The sequence below is a fragment of the Furipterus horrens genome, unplaced genomic scaffold (genome assembly GCF_987537825.1).
Source record: "Furipterus horrens unplaced genomic scaffold, mFurHor1.1.pri manual_scaffold_11, whole genome shotgun sequence".
NCBI lineage: Eukaryota > Metazoa > Chordata > Mammalia > Chiroptera > Furipteridae > Furipterus > Furipterus horrens.
In genome coordinates, this window is record NW_028327181.1 from 11,331,188 (window position 1) to 11,353,229 (window position 22,042).

Sequence of the window (22,042 nt, forward strand, 5' to 3'; positions counted from 1 at the left end):
TAGCCCCATATATTTTTATGTGGTTCCCCTTCACCTTGGGCTTCTTGTGGACAGGAGCCAGGGAGGGCTGGGCTGGGGAGTAGGTGATGGCTTGGAGAGAAGCACATTAATTAGCTGGCCAAGGAAAGAGGGAAGTCCTTCTGTGAGGGACGGTGGTCACTGACATCTTCAGAGGTGGGATGGTGGCATCGTCAGCAGCTTCCTCTCTTCTAGGACCTTCCCAAAGAGCTTGGCCGCCTCCAGGGCACAGCCCCAGTGGATGGTGAGGCCGTAGCCTCCATGGCCATAGTTGTGAATGACCTGGGAGAGGCAAGAGAGAAGGTGGCCTGTTCTGCCCTGGAAGATTCAGGAGCTTTCTGCAGAGTCCTGGGCAAAGCCAAATGAACACCAGACCTCTTCTCAGCACCCTGGTGGAAGGGTGGGCCCCTGGGAACAGCAGTAAGGAGACTGGAGAGCTGGAGGTTGACACCCTCAACTCCTACTTAGGAGATGAACCTACTTTATACGCTCAGCACGAGAAATGTAGAATCATCTAGAACCTGAAGTCAGATGTTCCCATCCTGCTCCAGACTGCTAAACTTCCTGTGTTAATAGATTACTCTTCTACCCACCTTGTAGGGGAAGAAAACCAGAGGCACCAGACTAGCGGACTCTGGGTAACGAGCTAATTCATCCTGGGGGCAGAGGCAAGGCCCTGAGGCTGTTTTCAAAGCTAAAACCATTAGCTGGGAGTTAAAAACTCCCTACAGGACTCTTTCCTCTGTACACACACCTAGGACAAGAAAGGAAGGGTGACCTAGATGGGGAGATTGCTTTCTGGATGGGAGCCCAACCACCACCCACTCAGGTCAGTGCCTTCAACCCAGGACAACATCACCCACCATTTCAATCAGCCCGGTTCCTACCACATGAGAGAGAACACAAGAGAGGACCCCAGGGGGACAATGGAGCAGCCACAAGAGACATGAGCTGGAGTCACGTTGAGACCACATCCCAGGCCGGTCCCTCACCAGTGGTCTGATTTAGGTCCCAGTTTGCTCCTCTAGAGTGTGGGGAGAAGAGTCCCTACCCCAAAGAGCTGTAGGGCAGATTCCATAAGGTCGATCAGGTCATGGGCACAAAGCAGATGTTCAATAAGTGCCCGTTTCCTTTTCTTGACAACAGGCCTTAGCAACCCAAGGCAGCGCCCTCTATGTAACCTTAAGCAGGTCCTTTACCATCTCTGGGCCTCAGTCTCCCCATTTCTAGAGGAGGGGACATTAGCCACCACTGCCAAGAGCCCTCTTTAGGAGCGGGGAGGGCATGGCTTTTCTTGCCAGCAGAGCATACCTCTGTGTTTGAACTTCCGAAGCGAAGCTGTTCTCTTTCCAGCCGAATCTGGGGGCGTGCTGGCCGGAAGCCAGTCCATTCAGCAACAATTGTGGCGTCCTAGAAAGAAAAGTGTTAGTAATTCATCTCTGGATTACTTTTTCTGCTGCCAGCTTTAGGTGATAGAGAGTTCGCTTTGGGAACCTCACTATCATTACCACCACCATTAACACCATCACTCTGTTTTATTTTTTAATATTTTTTAAAGTTTTTATTTATTTTTAGGGAGAGGGGAAGGGAGGGAGAAAGAGTGGGATAGAAACATCAATGTGTGGTGGCTTCTTGCGCGCCCCCAACTGGGGACCTGTCCCACAACCCAGGCGTGTGCCCTGACTGGGAATCCAGCCGGCGACCCTTTGGTTTGCAGGCCGGTGCTCAATCCACTGAGCCACACCAGCCAGGGCTATCAGTTTTATTTATCACCACTGCCATCATCACCACCTTTGCCAGTCGCCAACATTACTATCACTAGTCACCACCAGTTCTATCAGCTAACCCATTTTCATCAACCACCACCGCCAGCCACCACCGCCAGCCACCACCACGATATTGTCAACAGCCACCACCTCATCACCCTCCTTACACCATCCTCAGCGTTTTCATCACCATCAATCCCAACCAGTACCTCCACCCCCTCATCACACCCTCTTCGCCATCAGTATGGGCATTGCCACCAGCAGGCAAATGTGAAAACTGAGATTTATGCAACAGATACATCTGCTCCTTGTGAACAGAGTAAGGTGTTTTGAGGATGTCACCTCAAGAAAGAGAGAGCAGCTCTTCATCATGGCCATAAAGGCTTCATCAGCCCATAGCAGGACTTCCCTGTCCATGATCAAATTCTGGTGTATTCCACAGACCCTTGCTGGGATTAATTCCCCCAACTATCCCGTGGCAGAATCCTCCATCCTCAAGGGTCCTCACAATCAAGCTGCCAGGCCCCTGGCAAGGGCATGGAAACCTCTCCTCGCCTTACCTTCAGAGTGGGCTCCAGTCTGCAGCAGCCCTCCCAAATGGTGTTGTGGTCTTGAGTGCTGTTTACCTCGCTCCAGTTCCCCAGCTGGAAGATGCCTCCAAGAGTCACCGCCTGGATCCTGCATCAGAGTAAGGAGGGTCAGGGGTGAATGAACGCAGAGCCTCTGAGATGAATGGGGATCATCGCCATACTACCCCTTACCGCCACCTCTTCCTAAGTCACTGCTACCATCGACCTCGTCATCCTTGTGCACAACACCGTCAACACCACAGCAGCTGCCGTTGTCACCACCATCGGCCACCACCTCCACCGTCACCATTCACATCACTGTTAACAAGGTCACCTCCTCCGGTGTGTAGCATGGTGACTATAGCTAACAGCACTGTAATAGATACTTGAAAATTGCTAAGAGCGCAGAGCTTAAGTGTTCTCGCCACACACAGCCAATGTCATCATGTGAGGTAATGAATGTGTTAATTAATCTTATTGTGCTAATCATTTATAATATATACAGCTATCAAATCACTTCACACATCTTAACTGAAAACAATGTTCAGCATCACATATCTCAATGAAGCTGGGAAAATATGGTCACATCCATCAACAACATCACCTTTACCACTTCCTCCCCTGTTACCATTAAGCCGTCATCACCATCAAGCTCGGTCACCATTTCCGCCACCATCATTAGCCACTGATACTGTCACCTCCTCCACACCACTAGCACCGCCACCGAGACAGTCAGCACAGCCACAGCATTAACATTGCCCTTGAGACTGTCATCTCTGCTACTCTATTATCATTGACACTGTCATCTTCATCAGCACCGCCTACCTCCCCCACTCCCAGTCACCACCATCACTGATATTGACCTTCTCATCACTAATGATACCACCTCTGCTACCACTGTTTCCCTATCAACACCATTGTTATCCTGTCAACACCACCCCATAGTCAGTAACATCGTTACCACTGTCGTTAATGTCACCGTCAACCCCAGCACCATCCCTATTATTGCCATTCACATCACTTCTAGTGTCGCTGCTGTCACATCATTGTCTCCAGCATCACCTTTGTCTCCAGCATCACTGTCATCCAAAAGTATGTTCAAGAAAGAATCCCATTAAGCCCCAGTCCTGATACCCCACACATTTCATGGCTCAGCCGCACTTTAAAAAAAAAAAAGGAAGAAAAACAGCTGAAGGGACTAAGCAAGGGGCCTGGGGTGGGCAGCAGGAGTATAATGAGGACATAAAGATGCCCCCTCTTCTGCCTAGGGTGTCAGCTTTTTACCCTGGGATGATGTACGGGGACTTGTAGATGCCTCTGTCTGGGTCATGGGTCATGATGAAGTGCTTCACCCAAGGAGCATCCACCTGTTGATAGAGGATGGAGAAGTCTCATCAGGGGCATTGGATCAGCGGGCCCCCTTGCCTTGCTCCCCTCCAAGGCCAGATGTTCTGATAAGAGTGGTCAGTTCCTTAGCCCTCCTAGGACCCTACCTGCCACAAGTCTGCACCTGCCTGCCTGCTCTTGCAGGAAGAGCACCCTGAGAGTCAGCCTTCTCCCTGAGGCATCGCTCAGTGTCACACACATGTCCATAGAAAAGCCCAGGACATGTGTGCAAATGGACACACACACGAGCCCACCTTGGGAACATATATGCCCATCTCCATACACATCCACACATATGAATGCACACACGTGCATTCACAAATAGGCATGCCTCGTGCACACACACACGTACACAGTGAGAAGTGGCGTGGACCGATGCTTACACCTGGGCTCTTAAACCAGGTTGCTGGGCTCTGATCCCAATCCCACCACTGACTACTGTGTGAACTTGTGCGTATACTTAATTCCTCGGTTTCCCCATCTGTGAGATAGCAGTGGTGACATAACAGACCCCACCTCAAAGGGTTGTGGTAAGGGTTAAATAATGAATACAATAAAGTGCTCAGGCCTGTGCCTCGTACTTAGTAAACACTCCATAACTTTTTGCTCTTTCCATATTTATTATTATTTATCCTCACCTAAGGACAGTTTTTCATTGCTTTCAGAGAGAGAGAGAGAGAGTGAGGGGATGGGGAAGAGAGAGAGAGAGAGAGAAACATTGATGTGAAAGAGAAACATTGATCGGTTGCCTCCTGTACACACCCTAACCCAGAATCAAACCCAAAACCAGGGTATGTGCCCTGGCCAGGAATCATACTCATGACCCTTCGGTCCACAGGCTGACGCTCCAACCAACTGAGCCACACAAGCCAGGGCTCTTTTATTATAATACAGGTATATTTGTACATATATACAGCTCCCACATGTGTACAAACATATACACACATGCTTTGCTATTAAGAAAAACGTCAAAAGACAACATTTGGGAGGGTCGTGTTGTACTGGTCTTTCTTGCTTCTTCAGCATGCGATTCCTCTAACATGTCCCCGATGCATCCTCTATCTTCGGAGATGAAATGAGCAGGCAGCTACAACCTTCTTGGCAACAAAAGTCGAAGGTCTCATCCCTCATCCCTACACTCACCTTAATGATCTGCCCCCGGCCTGGCTGCAGCAGGGGGTCTGGTTGCAGCGCCCCAGCCCACACGCCCGTGCAGTTGATAATCACGTCAGCACCTCCTCTTGCCACCTGGCAGCAATAGACAGGGCAAGTGGGGTGGAAGAGAGTAAGGCGAAATGCCTGAGTCCTTCTGGGACTGACAAAAGCTTAGAGTCTGGGACGGGCCTCAGGGGGACCCTGGAAGGCTGAGCAGGGGGCCCTCAACTCAGCAACAGGAAGCAAAGGCCTCCCCCTTCTCCTTCCTCCCAGCCCTGCAGCTCACCTCCTCAAAAGACTCCACCTTCCGCTGGAAGAACTTCACTCCCCTCTCTGTTAACCTGGGATGATCAGACACATGAAAAAGCTCATCATTCAGCTCTTTATCCTGGCTCTCTAAGAGGATGGCCTGGGGGACATTTCCCAAAGAGCCTTCTGTCCCACAGGATGCTCCTTGAGGAAACAGCTGAATAGTCCAATCAGCTCACGAGCACCCTGGTGCACCAGTGGGCCATGAAAGGTCCCTTGGGAAACCTGGGCAGATGGAGATGGGAGAAGGGCCTTGCTGAAGGTTGTGGAGTGAGTCCGTGATGGGGCCGGGACTGATACCCAGGCCTCTTAGTTGGAAACGCTTCCCCCTACAAGAACAGTGCTTTTTACTATCACAGGGGGTGAGGCAGGGTGGAGCAGTGGCGGGGTGGGACCAAGGCCTTAAGCCCCTTTGAAGCAGAGCATGAGGGGGGCGGGGGGCTAAGGATGCTCACCCCTCCCTCTAAGTGTCCCAGCAGAAAAACATTTGTCATGATTAGAAATATAGTGGAAACATCAAAAGAACAAGAAATAAACCATATAAAGGCTGAAGCATAAACTCAGGACTACTTTATCTACATAGTTTCCTCAAGACAGAAAACTGGGAGCATCTGTTCCAGGAAGAGGCTAGACTGGAGTCATTAAGTGTCCCAAGGATAGAAGAAATACCCAGGTTTTAGCACAACGGTTTGCAAACCTGGCTGATTATTACTATCACTCAGGGAACTTCCTAAGATGCAAATTTCTGAGCCCCAGACCAGAGATTTGATTCAGTAGATATAAAGCAGGGTCCTGAAATCTATGTTTTTAAAATTCTGCAGGTCATTTGATAAAAGCCACCACTTATTCCATATTTTTAGAAATCTTAATAAAATAGTGCTATATAGGAAATGTATGGAACTTTCTTAATATGAATATAAATATAAATGTATCTCTCAAGCTACAGAGACGCTGCATGGGCAACAGCAGACCCTCCATATCACCCTGCCCAGGCTCTGTAGCTTCAGCTTCACTGGAGAGGACACTCCAGCGTCATCACAAGATGTCGATTCAACACGGGAGGAGACAGATACCGTGTCACTCCCGAGTTGGACTGCACAACCATTCTCGGCGGTGCAGATAGACTCTTAAGAAGCTACACCATCGTCTCTCGAGACGGACGGCTGCCGACGAATCTCAAGCTAATGTTTGCTAATGTAGAACACTACAAGATTCCTATCAACATCAGAAACAAGACAAGGACATCCACTATCCCCTGTATTAATTAACACTGTTCTGGAAGTACAGGCCACAGCAGTTAGACAAGAAAAAAAGAAAGAAAGCATAAAAATAAAGGCAACTTATGCTTTGTAGATGATGTAAATAGATCTGGAAAACATAAAAAATCTGTCTAAAGCTATAACACACATATTACAGATTTTGGTGAGGTTGATGATAAATATCACATGTAAAGAGCTTCCCAATTGGTTCTTTTGCCCAAGTAGGCATGGGAAGCATTGTCTTAGGGCACAGGACCAAGGAGAGTACCTACTATGCCTAAGGGTTAACATTGGGGGTTGGTCAATGCAAAGATGGATACCAGGAACAATCATCTGCTACCACTCTGGTCCCTGGGAAGTACTTTCCTGAAACTAAAGTTGAAAACCTCACCTACCCTGGCTGGTGTGGCTCAGCAGATTGAGTGCCAGCCAGTGAACCAAAAGGTTGCTGGTTTGATTCCCAGTCAGTGCACATGCCTGGGTTGTGGGCCAAGTCCCTGATTGGGGGTGTGCGAGAGGCAAACAACTGATGTTTCTCTCTCACATTAATGTTTCTCTCCTTCTCCCTCCCTCCCTTCCCCTCTCTTTGAAAATAAATAAATAAAATCTTTTTAAAAATAGAGAATAAAAGAAGCTGTGGTGTGAAAAGAGGACTTTCTGTGAAATGTCATTTAAAAAAAAATAGAAAGAAAATCTCACCTTTCTGTCAGCCACTGCAGATACCTCCTCCCCTCCAGAATAAGGCTTGTGTTGAACCAGCCATAGCTAGAGTCACAGCAGGCAAAGGCAGGAACAAAGGATCAGAATCAAAGCTATATTTGAACGCTATCATATGGAAGTGGGAGCAGTGTTGGTTTTTGTCTTTTGGTGGGGGGAGTTTTCAAGGGTAGAGATAGGACCACTGGGTGAAATTCAAGGGGGAAGTGGTTTTGAGCTCAACGCAAAGAAAAATGTTCTATCATACAGAGCCATCCCTGACCTAGGAGGTGCACCCCAAACATTAGGTGGGGTGAGAAGGGAACCAGAGAAACATTGGGCTGTAGAGAAGAGAATGTAGAGAAGAGATTGGAATTCCATTTGGTCACTTGGTTGTGTGACCTTGGGAAGTAACATAGCCTCTCTAAAGCTCAGTTTCCTCATCTACAAAAGAGGATAGTGATATGGAGCTTCTGGCCTTGAGATCTGTGATTCCACGCCCCCCACTTTCCTAGCCCAAGGCTCAGTTTGGGTGGGTGTCTTCTCTGAAGGAGCTGAACAGAGTACCAGGAGACCAAGGTATGAGGGACTCTAGGTCTAGGATGGGACAGGAAATTTGGTGACTCCATCTTCCACTGCCTCCTAGACAGATCTGTCTCAACTGTGGGGCCTCAGCCCCTTTGCCCAAGTCAGTAACCTTACCTGTAATCAGGAAACATGTCCAGCTCTCTGGGGGTCAGCTTCCGAAATCCCAGAACTATGTTCTTCCAGGAAGGGTCCTGCAGAAGGAGAGAAAGGGGCACAGGGATGGGCAAAAGTCAATAATAACAACAAAATTTTATATAATGTTGACTGTGTGCAAGACTCTGTTGCAAGCATTTTACTTATACCACTCCATTTAATATTCACAACAACCCATTGAGGTAGATACTATTCTTATCCCCATTTAATAGATGGGCCCATTGAGGCTTAGAGACGTGAAGTAACTTGTCTAAGATCACACAGCTGATAAATGGTGGAGCTGAGCTCTGAACCCACACAGTTTGGCCTCAGAGTCCAAATTCTTAACCATTATGCTATACTAAGGGTAAGAATAAGACTTGGGGTGAGTCATAGGGTAAGGGTCATAAATGTGGGAGAAAAAAGGAGTGACAGTGTGAGTTGCCAAGGGGCGAGAGTGGGAGGCAGCAGAGAATGGGCTCAGATAATTTAAATGGAGATTTTGACTTCACCACTGACCACTTGGAATTCTCTGAGACTCCGCTTTCTGGTCTGCATCATGGAGTTAATAGTCACTCTTGGTCCCGTGGACGGTAATACATAACATGGGTAATACTCTTAGCACAGTGTTAAATGTTGTCTAAACCTTGGAGAGCTGGCTTAGGGTTGTGGACACCCAGCCAAATCACCCTCTCCAAGCAACCTGAGAACATCCCCTGCCCGTGTGGTCACAGACTGCCTGGGTTCAAATCCCAGCTCTGCCACTTTAAAGCTTTATGAGTGTAGGTAAGATACTTCATTTGATCTGAAAAAGGAAGATATTAACATTTACTTCCTGGTTATTGTGAGAATTAATTGAGTCATTATTGGTAAAGTTAGTTAGGACAGGAGAAAAATGCGATTTAAAGTAAAGTTGTTTTGGACAGAGAAGTCTGTTGCCTTCAAGATTCAAAACACTCCCCAGACTCGAGACCCCAGCCCTGGTCTGTGATCAAGGCTCTGCCCCATGGCCAAGGACTCCTCACTCACCGGAACAGCTTCACGGAAGAGGTTGTAGCCTGAGATTGGGGCCAGGCCCATGTTTGCTGCATTAGGAGAATGGATGTGGCTCAGGAGATAGTCGAAGGTCTGCTGGTTCCAATGCCTGGAAGGTTCCCCCAGAGTCTCATCACATAATACCCTGAGCTGGGTAAGACAGCTCTGAGGATCACCTTGCACAGGGCTGTGATCAGGTTGGTGGGGATGTGTCCAAATCCAGCATTCCACCACTTTCCACTCCTGCAGCACCCCAAATGTCTACAGGTCTTCCCTATCCCCAAACTTTCCAATATTTCACCATTAATAGAAGAGAGAAGACAGAAAAAAATAATGCTCCATCACAACCATTTGGAGTTTAGCTTGGGATCGTGTAGTTGCCAAGTTTAAATGAAGGCTTTGACCTATTTGGGCAACTGTGAGCCACATACATGGTTCAGGCTCTCTCTGAGCAACACTGCCCCAACTGTAAAAAGCAACTTGTGCTCCCAAATGCTTTCCTCTTCTTCCTGGGCACACAGCTTACCTACATTAGCCAGACTCCCTTGCAGCTAGGTATGGCCATGTGACTGCATTCTAGCTAATGAATCCTAAAGACTGTGCACCTATGGTCCTCATGCTATGCTCATTGCACAGGTGCTGACCCATAAGAATGGCAACATGGGAAATCAAAGAGGAGGATGGCAGAGCTGTGAGATGGAAAGGTGCCTGATCCCTGAATTGTCACCCACTGATCAGGAATATTGTTTTTGGAATTTGTGGGAAGTAAGAGCAGCTGAGGGTTTCAAAACTAACATAATGACTTTTGCAACTTCTTTGCTAAACCGAAGCATTGATCCACCCACTTAGAAGTAGTCCTAATTCACCAACTCATGTGGCATTGACAGCCACCTGGTTTAGGGGAGAAATGGAGACAAAGGTCTCCATCTATCTGGCATATATCACTTGTATCACTGACAAGATCAAGTGTAGCATCAGTCTAGCACATAGAAGGGGCTTAATATTTATTATTTTCTTCATATCATGCCAGGCCATAGCCTCCACAAAGGACTTGTAATTGGTGACAGGGACTTTGAAAGGACTCAGCTCCTCTGGCTGCCCAGCCATCCTCTGGGAACCTCACTCACGCCTCCTGTGGGTTGCTGGAGTCAGAGAGGTAGGGCTGCCAGAGGCCAGCAGCCACGTCGGTGTTGGTGAGCGGGGTGAAGCGGTCTGCGTAGACTTTCATGTCCAGTGACTGCAGGACTGAGTGGTAGCACTCGTGGATGCAGAATGCAGTGGATAGCCCAATGACACCTGCTCCAATCACTACCACACGCATTGTGCCAGCCTGCAGGAAGGAAGGGTAGAGGCGTGCCATCATTACCATCATCACCCTCATCCCCATCACGAGCACCACCATCTCCACTATTCACTGAAGACTTAGAAAATGCCAGATACTGCCCTGGTGGTTCAGTGGATTGAGCACCAGTCTGTGAACCAAAGGGTCGCTGGTTCGATTGTCTGTTGGGGCATATGCCTGGATTGTGGGCCAGGTTCTCAAGAGGTGGCATGAGAGAGGCAACTGATTGATGTTCTCTCTCACATCGATGTTTCTCTCCCTCTCTTTCTCCCCTCCTTTCCACTCTCTCTAAAAATAAATAAATAAAATCTTAAAAAAACAAAAAAACAAAACAAAAGTGCTGGATATTGCCAAACGCTTTCAATACTTGATCCCCTGAATGACCCTCACCAATGGGAAAACTGAGGCACAGAGAGGCAAAGTAACTTGCCCAAGGTCACACAGCTTGTAAGGGATATCACTTTCTCTGGGAAGCCCCCCAAAATACACTGTATCTATCTGGAAATATAAAAGGGGCCTAGCAGAGTACCTGGCCAGCTGTATGTCTAGGAGTACAATGGTTAGGATGATGGGCTCTGGCTTCTAATCTCAGATCTCAGTTCTACTGCCTACTGGCCATTGACCTTGGGCAACATGCTTCATAAGTCTCAATTTCTTCAGCTGGAAAATGAGGAAATTAACTCACGCCTCGGAAAGTAGATGAAAGATTCATCAAGAAGGCAAACGCAACAAGCTTAGCCCGATGTCTATACCAAATAAGTGGCTTACTGACATCTGCGGAGCACCAGCTGTGAGCCGGCCTCAGTGCTAAATGCTTCCCGTCTCTCGTTTCATTTGTCTTCCAACATTCTTATGAGGCAGGGTAGTGCTATTGACTCCACTTTACAGGTGAGAAAACTGAGGCTCAGAGAGGTGAAGTCACTTACCCAAGGTCACAGAGCCAGGAAGTGGTGCTGCTGGGATTTAATTTCAAGTAAACTCACCTGCACCTATTGCACACCTACTGTGTGCGGGGCTGCCAGCTAGTGGATGCAGCTGTGAGCACATGAGATGCATAGGCTGCAATGGCTGGCCTCAGAACTCAGGTGTTCTAGCGTACCCCCTCAAGTGCTGGGCTGCCTGGGTCCTCAGAAGTGTAGAAGGCCTAGCAGCTTTTGACCTTGAAGCTGCTTGGGCCCACACAGCAGGGAAACATTCTGCTGGCTTCTGCTGAGGCAGAACAAGGGGACATTTGTGCCTGAAAGAGCCAAATTCAACTTTCCCTCCTCTTTACTTACAACTCTCCCCCCACAGACCCAGCTCCTGGCCAGAGGCCCTGAATGGCAGGACATTCTCAGTACGGCCTCGTTTTGCAAAGGGGGAAATGGCTCCAGCCCACAAGAACTGGACTGTGCTGGGGTTTCAGCAGCCAAGTTAGAGATAAAACCCCAAAACAAAAAAGCAGCATTGCTCTGGGCGATTCTTCTTCCAGCTGCCAACCTGGGTTTGGTTGGGGTTGTGGGCAGACCCTCTCAGGGACCCCCAGCCTCCTCCCACAACCTTCTCATCTATAAAATAGGAGTAACCTGAGCTCATGGGGTCATTGTGAAGATTAAATGACCAGCATGGCAACAGTTCCTGGTTCAAGCAGGCCCTCAGTACATGGCAGCCTCCTTCTGTCCCCCAGCACCTTGGAAATAGCAAAGAGAAGAACAGCGGGTGCAGAGGAGAAGGGAGAGTCAGACCTGGCTTCACTTCTGGCCTGCTATGTGACCTTGGCTAAGTTACTTCCCTTGTCCGGGTCTTCTCACTGTCTTTGCATAACCTCCATAGAGTTCACCATTTGTGTGTTAACAATAAGAAGGCTTTTCTGTGTTTTCCAAATTCCCCACAGTGAATACGGGGGGAGGCACGGCACAGGGACATGGCAATAACAGCCTCGGCTGTAGGTCAGACACACCCAGGTTCACAGCTGGCTCTGGTGCACACACCAACTGTGTGACCCCAGACAAGTCACTTAACTTTATTAAGCAAGGGTGACCAACCTCCCTGATTTCCTAGGACTGAGGGGGTCCCCGGGATGTAGATTCTGAATGCTAAAAACAGGCAAGTTCTGTGGCAAACTGGAATGAATTGCTCATTATACCTGAGTCTCAGTCTCCTCTAAAACTTTTAAGGGTTAACAAAGGTCCCTGCCTATTATCTCCCTATCAGAATATCAGCTCCAGTAAAGCAAGGACTTTTGTCTACTGCTCTATCCCAAGGGTCTAGAGTAGTACCTGGCCCACAGCAAGGACTCATAAGCGAATGAATGAATGGATAAATGAATGAGTGAATAAATGAAGTTCTTATGAGAATCAAAAGAGAAAATACTCGTAAAGTGCTTGGGAGCTCATAAATTAAGCCAGTGATTATCATCATCCCCAGGATGAAGCAGCTGAGGCCGGGAGAGAGCAAGGTTAATTAGAGGTCACAGTAAGAGCTGGAGGAAGGGGAGGAGGTGTACCCAGCTCTGCACTTTCTGGGGCCCAAGTTTTTTCCATTCTCACACCACCTAGAAAACCAGTAAAGGACTGGGTGGGTGGTGGAGGGGGGAAGGAGCTGTTTATATAATAAAAGTATGTGAGGTGAGAGAAAAGAGTGTTTGAAAATCTTTACGAGGTTTCTGGGCCAGAGAAAGAGGCTTCGGAGGGAAGCGGAGTGGGCACGTGGCATGTCTCTGGTAACAAGCCTGGTTCGGCATGGCAAAGCCTCTGGGCAGGCATGGTGTCACATGCCCAAGAGAACAGCATGAGGGGGGACCCAGAGACTCTTCTGGAACCAGCTGGCAAGATAGAGGGACAAGGAACAGTGTGGGGCTCAGTTTCTACAGTGTGCAAAATTAAAATTCTAAAGGTGAGCAAAGCGTCATCATGCAGATAGGGAAACTGAGGCCCAAAGAAGAGAAGGGACTTGGCTAAAGTCACACATTTGTGGAAAGAAAAAAAAAGATTTGTGGGGTCTTGGCTGGTGTGGCTCAGTGGACTGAGCGCCGAACTGCGAACCAAAAGGTCATTGGTTCGATACCCAGTCAGGGCACGTGCCTGGGTTGTGGGCCAGGTCCCCAGTTGAGGGCAAGCTAGATCCAAACGATTAATGTCCCTCTCCCTCCCTTCCCTTCTCTCTAAAAATAAGTAAATAAAATCTTACAAAACAACTACAATAATAGCAGCTGCTAGATTCAACTTCTAGGATTCCGCTGAGGACTTTACATGCATGGTCTACTTTAACCTGCTACCAAGCTTCGGGTTATCCTTATGCCCATTTTACAGAGGAGGCGACTGAGGCTCAGCCAGCCAGCTGGTGAGAAGCAGAGCCCAGGCTGGCCTGACTCACAAGCGAAAAATCTGAAGGTCAAGCAGGTAAAGAGAAACCTCAATGTTTCAGGGTCCTGCACTGAAAATAAAACAATTTTAGAAATTTTTAGTGTGTTGGTGATAGGTGTAGAGTTGAAGAGGGAAAATGTGTGTCCTAAATTAATTATCTTAATAAACTGTGTAAATCAAATTTGATACTGATTATAGCAACTTTGTGTGCACGCGCCCGTGTGTGTAAATGTGCATCTGATTATAATGACTATGTAAGGGTGGAGTAGGAAGGAAATAATTTTGGCCATTTGTCACTTGCCAGACACATGCAGATGTAATGTAGACACCCTCTTACTTAATCCTCTCAACCGCTCTAGAAGGTTCTACAAAGGTGGGACTAAGGCTCAGGGAGAGGGAGCCACTGTCCCACAGTCACACAGCCGGTGTGGGCCAGCGTTTGGATCTGAGCTTTCGGCACGGTGCCCTAGAACGACGCAGGCAGCCAGCAATAAGTTGGCACTGACGCTTTCTGCTTGCCTTTCAGTCTTGTATTTCTTTGCTTATAACCTCCCTTGCCCCCAGAAAGGAATTTGAGGCAACTCCTGCCTTTGATGGCTATATAGGCAGAGCAAAAAATAGGCAAGGTCGTTCTGAAAAAACAGCAAGTCACGGGGAAGATACTTGAGTGAACATATTAGCTCTTCCAAGTTGCACCATATGGCCACTTCTCATGAAAGTGAGATTTTCAGAGTTTATCTTCAAACCGGAACAGATTCTATAAATGCCTGATAACCAGGCTACCTGCCCCCTGCCCCCAAAATAATAATTACCATGTACTGACTACTTGCTATGTGCCCAGTTCTTTACTAAGCACTTTACATCAATCACCTCTTTTAATACTCAGATTAACCCCATAAGAGCTGAGTTATGATCCTTTCTTTTCAGATGAGGACTGAGCCTTGGAAAGAAGAAGGTCCTTACCTGAGGTCCCCTGCCCGACTCCCAGACTATCCCCCGCCACCGGCTCTAATGTGGGGTCTTCTCTGTCGGGACCAGGGAGGACAGAAAAACCCCACTCACCTGGTATGCCAAACTCGTGGAGAAAAGAAGCAGCTGCTATGGGTGCAGGGTCCTGTCTCCCGAGGGGAGGCTCCTGATTCTGGGGCGTCCTGTCCTCAGTCGTCTGCCTGCCAGCCGGGACTGGAGCTCAGGGTCAAAGTCTGTAGTTATAGACAGGGCACAGCTTGGCACTGTGCTTCTTACAGGGGCTGGACTCAGGCCTGGCTTGGAGACCTCACCTCCCCTCGCTCACAGTCCCTGAAAAGCTGCTTGACTTTTCTGGCTGATCCCAAGCCCCTGTGTACAGGCCTTGATGGAAGGGAAGGGGCAGGTGGGGGTTCTTGGAGGGCTGATGGGCACAAGGAGGTCTGTCACAAGGGGCCAGCTGGAGACGATTCTCTTCCTTCACTCTTTCTGCTGCCATCCTGGGGGAGGGGAGGGTCATTCCCTGCCTGCAGGGTGGGGGTGGTCAATCTGGCAGCCTCTGTGGGGAGGCCAGAGGTACCGGACCAAGGTTCCCAGGGCCAGCCAGCCAGCCAGCCTAGTGCCATTCTGGGACACTAGGTGAGTAAGGCCAAAAAGAGACTCAAGGTGGCGCCTGTTTGGGCCATAAGGACCAGTGGCACTTTGCTCTGTACCCCAAAACACTCACAGCAGGATTCCAAGTCCCTCCTCCACCAGGGCTAGACTTGGAGCTGTGATTATTAAAGCTCAAAGATTATCAGGCACATCACGGTATGGATGGGGAAACTGAGGCCCAAAGAGAGGAACCAACAAGCCCTGGGGGAGGAATACTTTGGATCAGCTTTGAAGGTCTAGCCTCTACCCTCCCCTCACACCTTCAACATCACCAAATAAAAAGGTGAGGGTAAAATAAGAGAATGCATGTAAAGTATAATACTTAGTGCATAGTATTTTTTTAAATAACATGTCTGTTCTAAAACCCAGCAACGCTAACCTTATGTAGCTCCCCAAGAGAAATGAAAACAAATATCAAGCCAGAGGTTTATACAAGAACATTCAGAGACCCAAACCAGAAACAACAAAATCTCTGTCAGCTAGAGAATGCAGAAGCAAATTGTGGTGCTTTCAGACAGTTCACACCGTGAAATATTAAATAGCAATGAAAAAGACGAATACTGCTGCACACAGCAACTTGGATGAATCTCATAGTCCTTAAGTGAAGCAGAAGCAGCCAGACAGGAAAGAGCCCATATTGCATGATTCTATGTATGTGAAATTCAAGAAAAGACAAGGCAGATGGTGATAGGGGATATGGAAAGAGTGGTCACCTCTGGGGGAAGAAGGAGCAAGAGGAAATTTTCTAGGATGATGGCAAGATGCTCCTTAATCCGGTGGCGTTTACAAGAGCGTATGCATATGTGAAAATTCATCAAGCTATACATTGAAGATTAAAATTAACATACTTAATGCAATTAGAAAGAAAGAAGGAGGGAAAGGGAGAAAGAAAGAAGAAAGAAAGAGAGGAGGGAGGTGAGGAGGGAGGAAGGAGAGAGAGGGAGAGAAGAAAGGACTTGCTCATAGAAACACTGCCTGCAAGCAGAGGCTTGCAGTTGAACCCAGGTGAGGGTTGCTAGATCTAGCAAATAAAAATTCAAGGTGCTCTGTGTTTTATCTGGCGACCCCCGGCCAGGATATCTACAACCAGAACTGGAGCACTAGGCCACCACTCTAGAGAACTTAACCGAGTGAGAATAGTGAAGGGTCTTGGGGACCACACAGGGACTTCCCACACAGCAGGGCAGGATGCTGTGGTTTCAGAGAGTCCGATGCTGTGTGTAGAAAAGTTTATTCAGTATTATTATTTAATTTGGAAAATGATGTGGGGGGAGAACCCATATTGTTTTCATGATACAAACTATAGAAAGTAAAATTCCACAGAATGTTCTCAGCTACTGGACTATTACCAAGTCAAGCCAGTACCATCTTTTTTATCTTACTCCACGTCCCTCTCTCCATCCCCATACTGGTCACCTCTCCCCAGGATGACAGCAGCAGCCCCCTTGCTGGCCTCCCTTCACCCCTCTGACCCCAGTCTATTCTTCACACAGCAACCAGAGCTTTCTACAGCGCTCCTCTGCCTCCTGCAATTCTTTCTCAGGAAAGCCTTCCCTGATCTCCCTGCCCCCCAAGAGTTGGCTGGTGAGGAATAGAGTGAAGAAATAAAATGGAGTCCTTATAGTCAAGCTGCTAAATTACTAAAATCAAGTAGATTAAAGTTGGAGGAAATAATTCTATTCTTGTTCTAATTAGCCTGGAAACTTAAACTCATGAACTTTCCAGTCCTGTGTCAGTGCCTGGGTAACACATCAGACCTCCAGATTAGCCTGTGATTACCCCTGAAAGGCTCACATATCCAAATCATCTGGCATCCATCATCCAGGCTGCCTCTCATCTGACTGGTAATGGTCCTGGGCCAATCCCAGGCTAAGAATGCAGGACTGAATATTCTCAAGAATGCACTTTTTATAACAAGTAGTCTTAACTTTCTTCTTCAGAATATTTCTGGGTTTTTGCCCAGTTATGTTTCCAGTTTGCAAACCCTAAGACCCTTGAATAAATCTTTATCATTTATTTCTAGCCAATGTTTCCTGACTCACTTATGTTCAGCTGACACTGGACTTCTGGACACATAGAAGGAATTCATATAAAAAAATGAGCAAAGTAATTTTTAAAATGTGCCTAGTACCATAGTCCCTCCTTATCCATGGGGGATACATTCCAAGACCCTCCGAGCATACCTGAAACCGTGGATAGTACTGAACCCTGTATATGCTATGTTTCTTTCCATACATGCATGCATACCTATGATAGTTTAATTTATAAATTAGGCACAGTACGAGATTAACAACAACGATAATAAAATAGAACAATTATAACAATATATACTGTAGTAAAAGTTATGTGAATGTTGTCTCTCAAAATATTTTATTGTATTGTACTCGCCCTTCTTTTTATTGTAATCATGTGACATAATAAAATGCCAACCCTATTCCTGAGTGTGTGTAACCACCCCTTACTTGCAATAAATGGTTTGGGGTCATTTGTTTCAGGAGATCCCTTCCTCAAGTCTTCCTAGAGGGTTAATGCTTTCTGGCCCAACACGTTTTCTGTTTCTCCCCCCCACCCCCCAAATTTAACACTTTTGGCATCTTAACTAAGCACTTACCACACACACACTGTGGCTGTAACGTTTGCAGTCTGAGGTGCAACAACAAAACTAGCACGAATTTCTTATTCCTTCTTCACGATCTGGTGGATAGATTTGTGCTGAGCGTAGGTTTTTACAACCTCGGCATACTTTTTTTACTTTCCTGAAGCCAAGAACGTTCACCTGGTCGCTTGAAGGAAGCACTTTGCAGCCTCTTTGGCATGTCGAAATCGTGATCATCACTATCCTAGCACTTTGGGGCCGTTATTAAGTAAAATAAGGGTGACTTAAACAGTAGCACAGTGATACTGAAACAGTTGATCTGATAACCGGCTACTAAGTAACTAACAGGCAGGGAGCGGCACTGGACAAAGGGATGATTCATGTCCTGGCAGGACTGAGCGGGATAGCTTGAGATTTCACCATGATAATCAGAGGGGTGCACAATTTAAAACGTATGACTCGTTCATTTCCAAAAATTTCCACTTAATACTTTCGGATCACGGGTAACTGAAACGGGGAAAGCGAAACTTCAGGTAAGGAAGGACCACTGCAATGCGATTCACTTTTGTAAAACTCCCGAGGGCAGTCCTAATCTATTCTGCTCACTGTTCAATACTCCATGCCTTACAGTAGGTGCGCAATAAAGAGTTCACAGATGAATGAATTCATTTCTGCAAAGACTTCCTGGAGAGGGATTCGGGCGGTTTTAAATCCCTGGTCTCTGCGCCTCCCCACCCTTCTCCCAGGCAGTCCTGGCTGTGCTGCCACCGGGCCTCAGTTTCCGCGCCATTGTAGTGGGCGAGCCGTCGGATCCGGCCCCAAAGTCCGGCGCTCGCAGCCCCGCTCCCCAAGCCGGAGGCCCAGGCGCGCGGGCAGGAGCTCGTGTGTTGGCCGCGCGGGGAACGTGACTGGCTGGCCCGCCAGGGCCTCCAGCGCCGCGCACGCGCGCCGCCCTGCGCCCCGCCCCGGCCCTCCCCCCACCCCTTCCCAGCCTCCAGGGCCGGCGCGCGCCGGCGCGGGAGGCGGGGGCCGGGGGCGGGGGCGGTGGACGCCGAGCGAGAGGGGCGGGCCCGGCCCGGCCCGGCTCGGCCCGGCCGCCCGCGCGCGCGGCTCCTAGAGCGCCGCGGGCGCAGCCCGGGTGGCGGCAGCGGCGGTGGCCCGAACCTGAGGCCTCGGTAGTGCCCGCGCGCCGCGCCGCAAACATGGCCCTGGTGACCCTGCAGCGCTCGCCCACGCCCAGCGCCGCCTCCTCCTCCGCCAGCAACAGCGAGGTGAGCCCCGGGCCCGCGGCCCTGGCCCGGCCGGGCAGCCGCCGCGCCAGGCCTTGGCCGCGAGTGCGGGGCGGAGGGCGCTGGGGCGGCGAGGGGGCTGCCGCGAGCGGTACGGGGCCTGCGGGGACATCGCTGTACCGCCCCACCTGGCCAGCCGGACTCCAGTGGGAGACTGTGAAGTTGTGACCCCTGTCCGGTAGTGACTGCGGGACCCTGTATGCGGGTGTGACCCCGCCTGGGGACGCTGCATGTTGCCGCTGCGACCCCTGACTGGGCGCGACTGTGCAGGGAAACGGTTTGGCCGTGACCCCTGCCTCAGGATGACTTTGCAGACACAGTGTGTGACCGTGACCTCCGTCTGGAGGTGACTATGCGGGAGACTGGACGTTCGACTGGGACTCCTAATTGGGTGACTGTGAGATGCCGGTTCTGAGATTTGTGACCCTGGGTCTGGTGTAGGCCCTCTTCCCGAGCGCCTGTGTGTGTGTGTGTGTGTGTGTGTGTGAGAGAGAGAGAGAGAGAGAGAGAGAGAGAGATTGTGTGCGACTCCCACTGCATGTGACCGTCCTGGGAACTGTGCCTGTGTGATGCTGTGAGGCCACCAGGGCGCCCCTGTGAGTGTGTGAGATTGTTTCCTTGATCGCATGCCCCTGGTGTCAGTGACGGAGTGAGCTCAGTGACAGTGCGACCCTGTGTCTCATGTCTTCTGAGTGCAGCCGAGTCTGGGTTTCCCCTTCTTGTAGCATCACTGGGAGCCGCATGTTGATGTGCTTCCGGCTGTGTGGCAGGGGCTGGTTCTGGGCCTTCCGTGGCTGCAGGGGACACGTTCTGAGGCTGCGTGGGTGCCCTGCACAGGGTTATGTGGGACTGCGTGGGACCCCGCCTGTGTGTGGCTGGCTCCTTGTTCTGGGGTCCTCGGGACCTTGGTCCTCCTGAGTCTGCAGTCTGCGGGGCTCCCCTAGGTGGGCAGGTCCGTGCCGCAGCTGCGGGGCCAACCTCTTGTCCCCACTCTTGCCCGCTTTCTCTCGGAGAAGCAGTTAAGGCCTCTGGTCTGGGCTCGTACCCCTGGCAAGGCTGCGTGCTGGCCCGAAGACAGAGCAGCTGGAGAAGACGTGGACTGTTTGGAGAAGGGAGCGAAGGCTGGAGGAGGAGGAGCCCCGCAGACCCAGGAAGTGGCCCTTCGGTTTAGCAGCCCTGTCTGATCCCACTGCTTCATGGCAGGGTAGCTCTTTGGCCTGTTTTGCTGGGACTGGCAAGAACATTTTCAGAGTGGCTGCCCCCTCCTCTCAAGGAGAGGCCACCAAAGGACTTATCTAGTGCACAGACAGAAGATTCTGATGGTCCCTCCTCCTCACGCTGAGAGGGAGCATTGGTGGCCAATAGCCTGAGACCTAGAAACCGGGCTGCAGTAGTTTCTGTCCTCCCCACAGAGACATCTGCTCCCCTATTATTGCTGTCCTGTGATTGACAAAGTACCTCTGTGCACTTAATCTCAGGTTTTCTTCCCCAAAACTGTGTGAGATGAGTGAAGAGTTCAGCTTCAGGAGCGACCTTCCAGTCTGGGACTCTTGATTCTAAACCCATGTTCCCTGTGTTATTATTATGTCTGATCTATTCCTGCCTTAGACACGTTGAAAATGTTTTTAGTCATTATTTTTTTGTGCTATAATTCACATACCATAAATGCACCATTTGAAGTGTGTAATTCAGTGGTTTTTAGTACGTTCACAAGGTTGTGCCATCATGACCGCTGTGTAATTCCAGAACATTTTCATCACCCAAGAAAGAAGCCCCGCACCCCTTAGCAGTCACCCAGAGCCTCCCTCCCACCACCCACCACCCCTGCGCTGCTCTCACCAACTCTAGGCAACCGCTAATGTACTTTCTGTCTTGACGGATTTGCCTGTTGGCATTTCATATAAGTGGGATGATATAATATATGGTCTTTAATGTCTGGCTTCTTTCACTTACGTCATGTTTTCAAGACTCATCCGTGTTGTACCACGTATCAGTACTTCATTCCTTTTTATTTCTGTTGTACTGCCGTATCACATTTTGCTGGACATTTAGGTCCTTGCCACTAGGGACATTTAAAACTAGTATATAAAGCAGTATTTTCACAAGGTGCTCATGACCTGATAAACATAGAATCAAACTCAGCCAGCTTTTATTTGACTGGAGTCCATCAGCAGCGTTAGTCGCCCAGCAAGCGAGCCCAGGCAGGGGTGTTTCTGGAAGGCAAGGCTTCCAGATGGAATGAGGCAGGAAGAAGCAAGACGAAAGGGAGAGCAAGCGCATGTGTGCAGGCAAGAGACTGGGGCCAGCCCTTCCTCAGCCCGCTTCCCCTCTCTGCGCCTCGCCCCATTCAAAAGGGCTGAGTCCCCTCTTCTGTGTTTTCTTTGACAAATGTGGTTTGTTTCTTTAGGGCTAACTGACCTTACATTGCCTTTATCCTAAGGATCACAGAAAGTGACCAAGAATTAAATGGTCGTGAATTATCTACCCCCAGATCACTTCCTCATTCATCAAAATTCTTCTTTGAGGGAGAGACACTTAGGGCAGCTGTTTCCTGACCCAGCCTGTCCTGCTGCAGGCGTGGGAACTCGGAAATCGCAGCCTGGCCAGCAAAAGAGCACTTCTCTCTCTTTTAATAGTGTTCTCTTTTTTCCCCAGTCTTTAATTAACTCACTTATGTCATTTTACAGTTAATCTTATCTCATTTCTTGGTGAGAACAGGTAGTGAGCACAAGAATAGATAATAACTTTTGGAATTGACTGTCTCATTGTTATTTTTGACAAACACACAAGATGACTACTTTTCATGGGCACGATCTCCAGTCCATTTTGCGGGGATTGGGTCAGGGTTTCTGAACTTTGGCACAGCTGACATTGGGGCCTGAAAATTCTTGGCTGTCGGGTGGCAGTCTTATGTATTGTAGGATGGTTAGTAGCACTC

General features: G+C 49.1%; 2 protein-coding genes across 3 annotated transcripts in view; one reads left to right on the forward strand and one right to left on the reverse strand.

Moving 5' to 3' along the window:
- Positions 1–136: 136 nt before the first annotated feature.
- DAO (D-amino acid oxidase) lies at positions 137–14,796 on the reverse strand. 2 transcript variants are annotated; one of them, XM_090290902.1, is made up of 11 exons: positions 14,662–14,796; positions 10,041–10,243; positions 8,908–9,022; positions 7,861–7,937; positions 7,162–7,227; positions 5,181–5,235; positions 4,883–4,987; positions 3,638–3,720; positions 2,345–2,462; positions 1,330–1,428; positions 137–300 (listed from the first exon to the last, which is right to left on the reverse strand). In XM_090290902.1, the coding sequence occupies exons 2-11, from the start codon at positions 10,232–10,234 to the stop codon at positions 169–171; spliced, it is 1,044 nt and encodes a 347-aa protein (XP_090147028.1). In that variant the 5' UTR covers positions 10,235–10,243; positions 14,662–14,796; the 3' UTR covers positions 137–168. The 2 variants fall into 2 exon arrangements, with proteins under 2 accessions (XP_090147028.1, XP_090147027.1); XM_090290901.1 differs by lacking the exon at positions 14,662–14,796 and having other exon boundaries at positions 10,041–10,282.
- Positions 14,797–18,912: 4,116 nt separating this feature from the next.
- The window catches only part of SSH1 (slingshot protein phosphatase 1), a 49,294-nt gene continuing 46,164 nt past the window's right edge, over positions 18,913–22,042 (forward strand). The window contains exon 1 of the mRNA XM_090291238.1: positions 18,913–19,086. Within this exon, the coding sequence (XP_090147364.1) occupies positions 19,018–19,086 (69 nt within the window). The 5' untranslated portion in view covers positions 18,913–19,017. The remainder of the gene's footprint in view (positions 19,087–22,042) is intronic.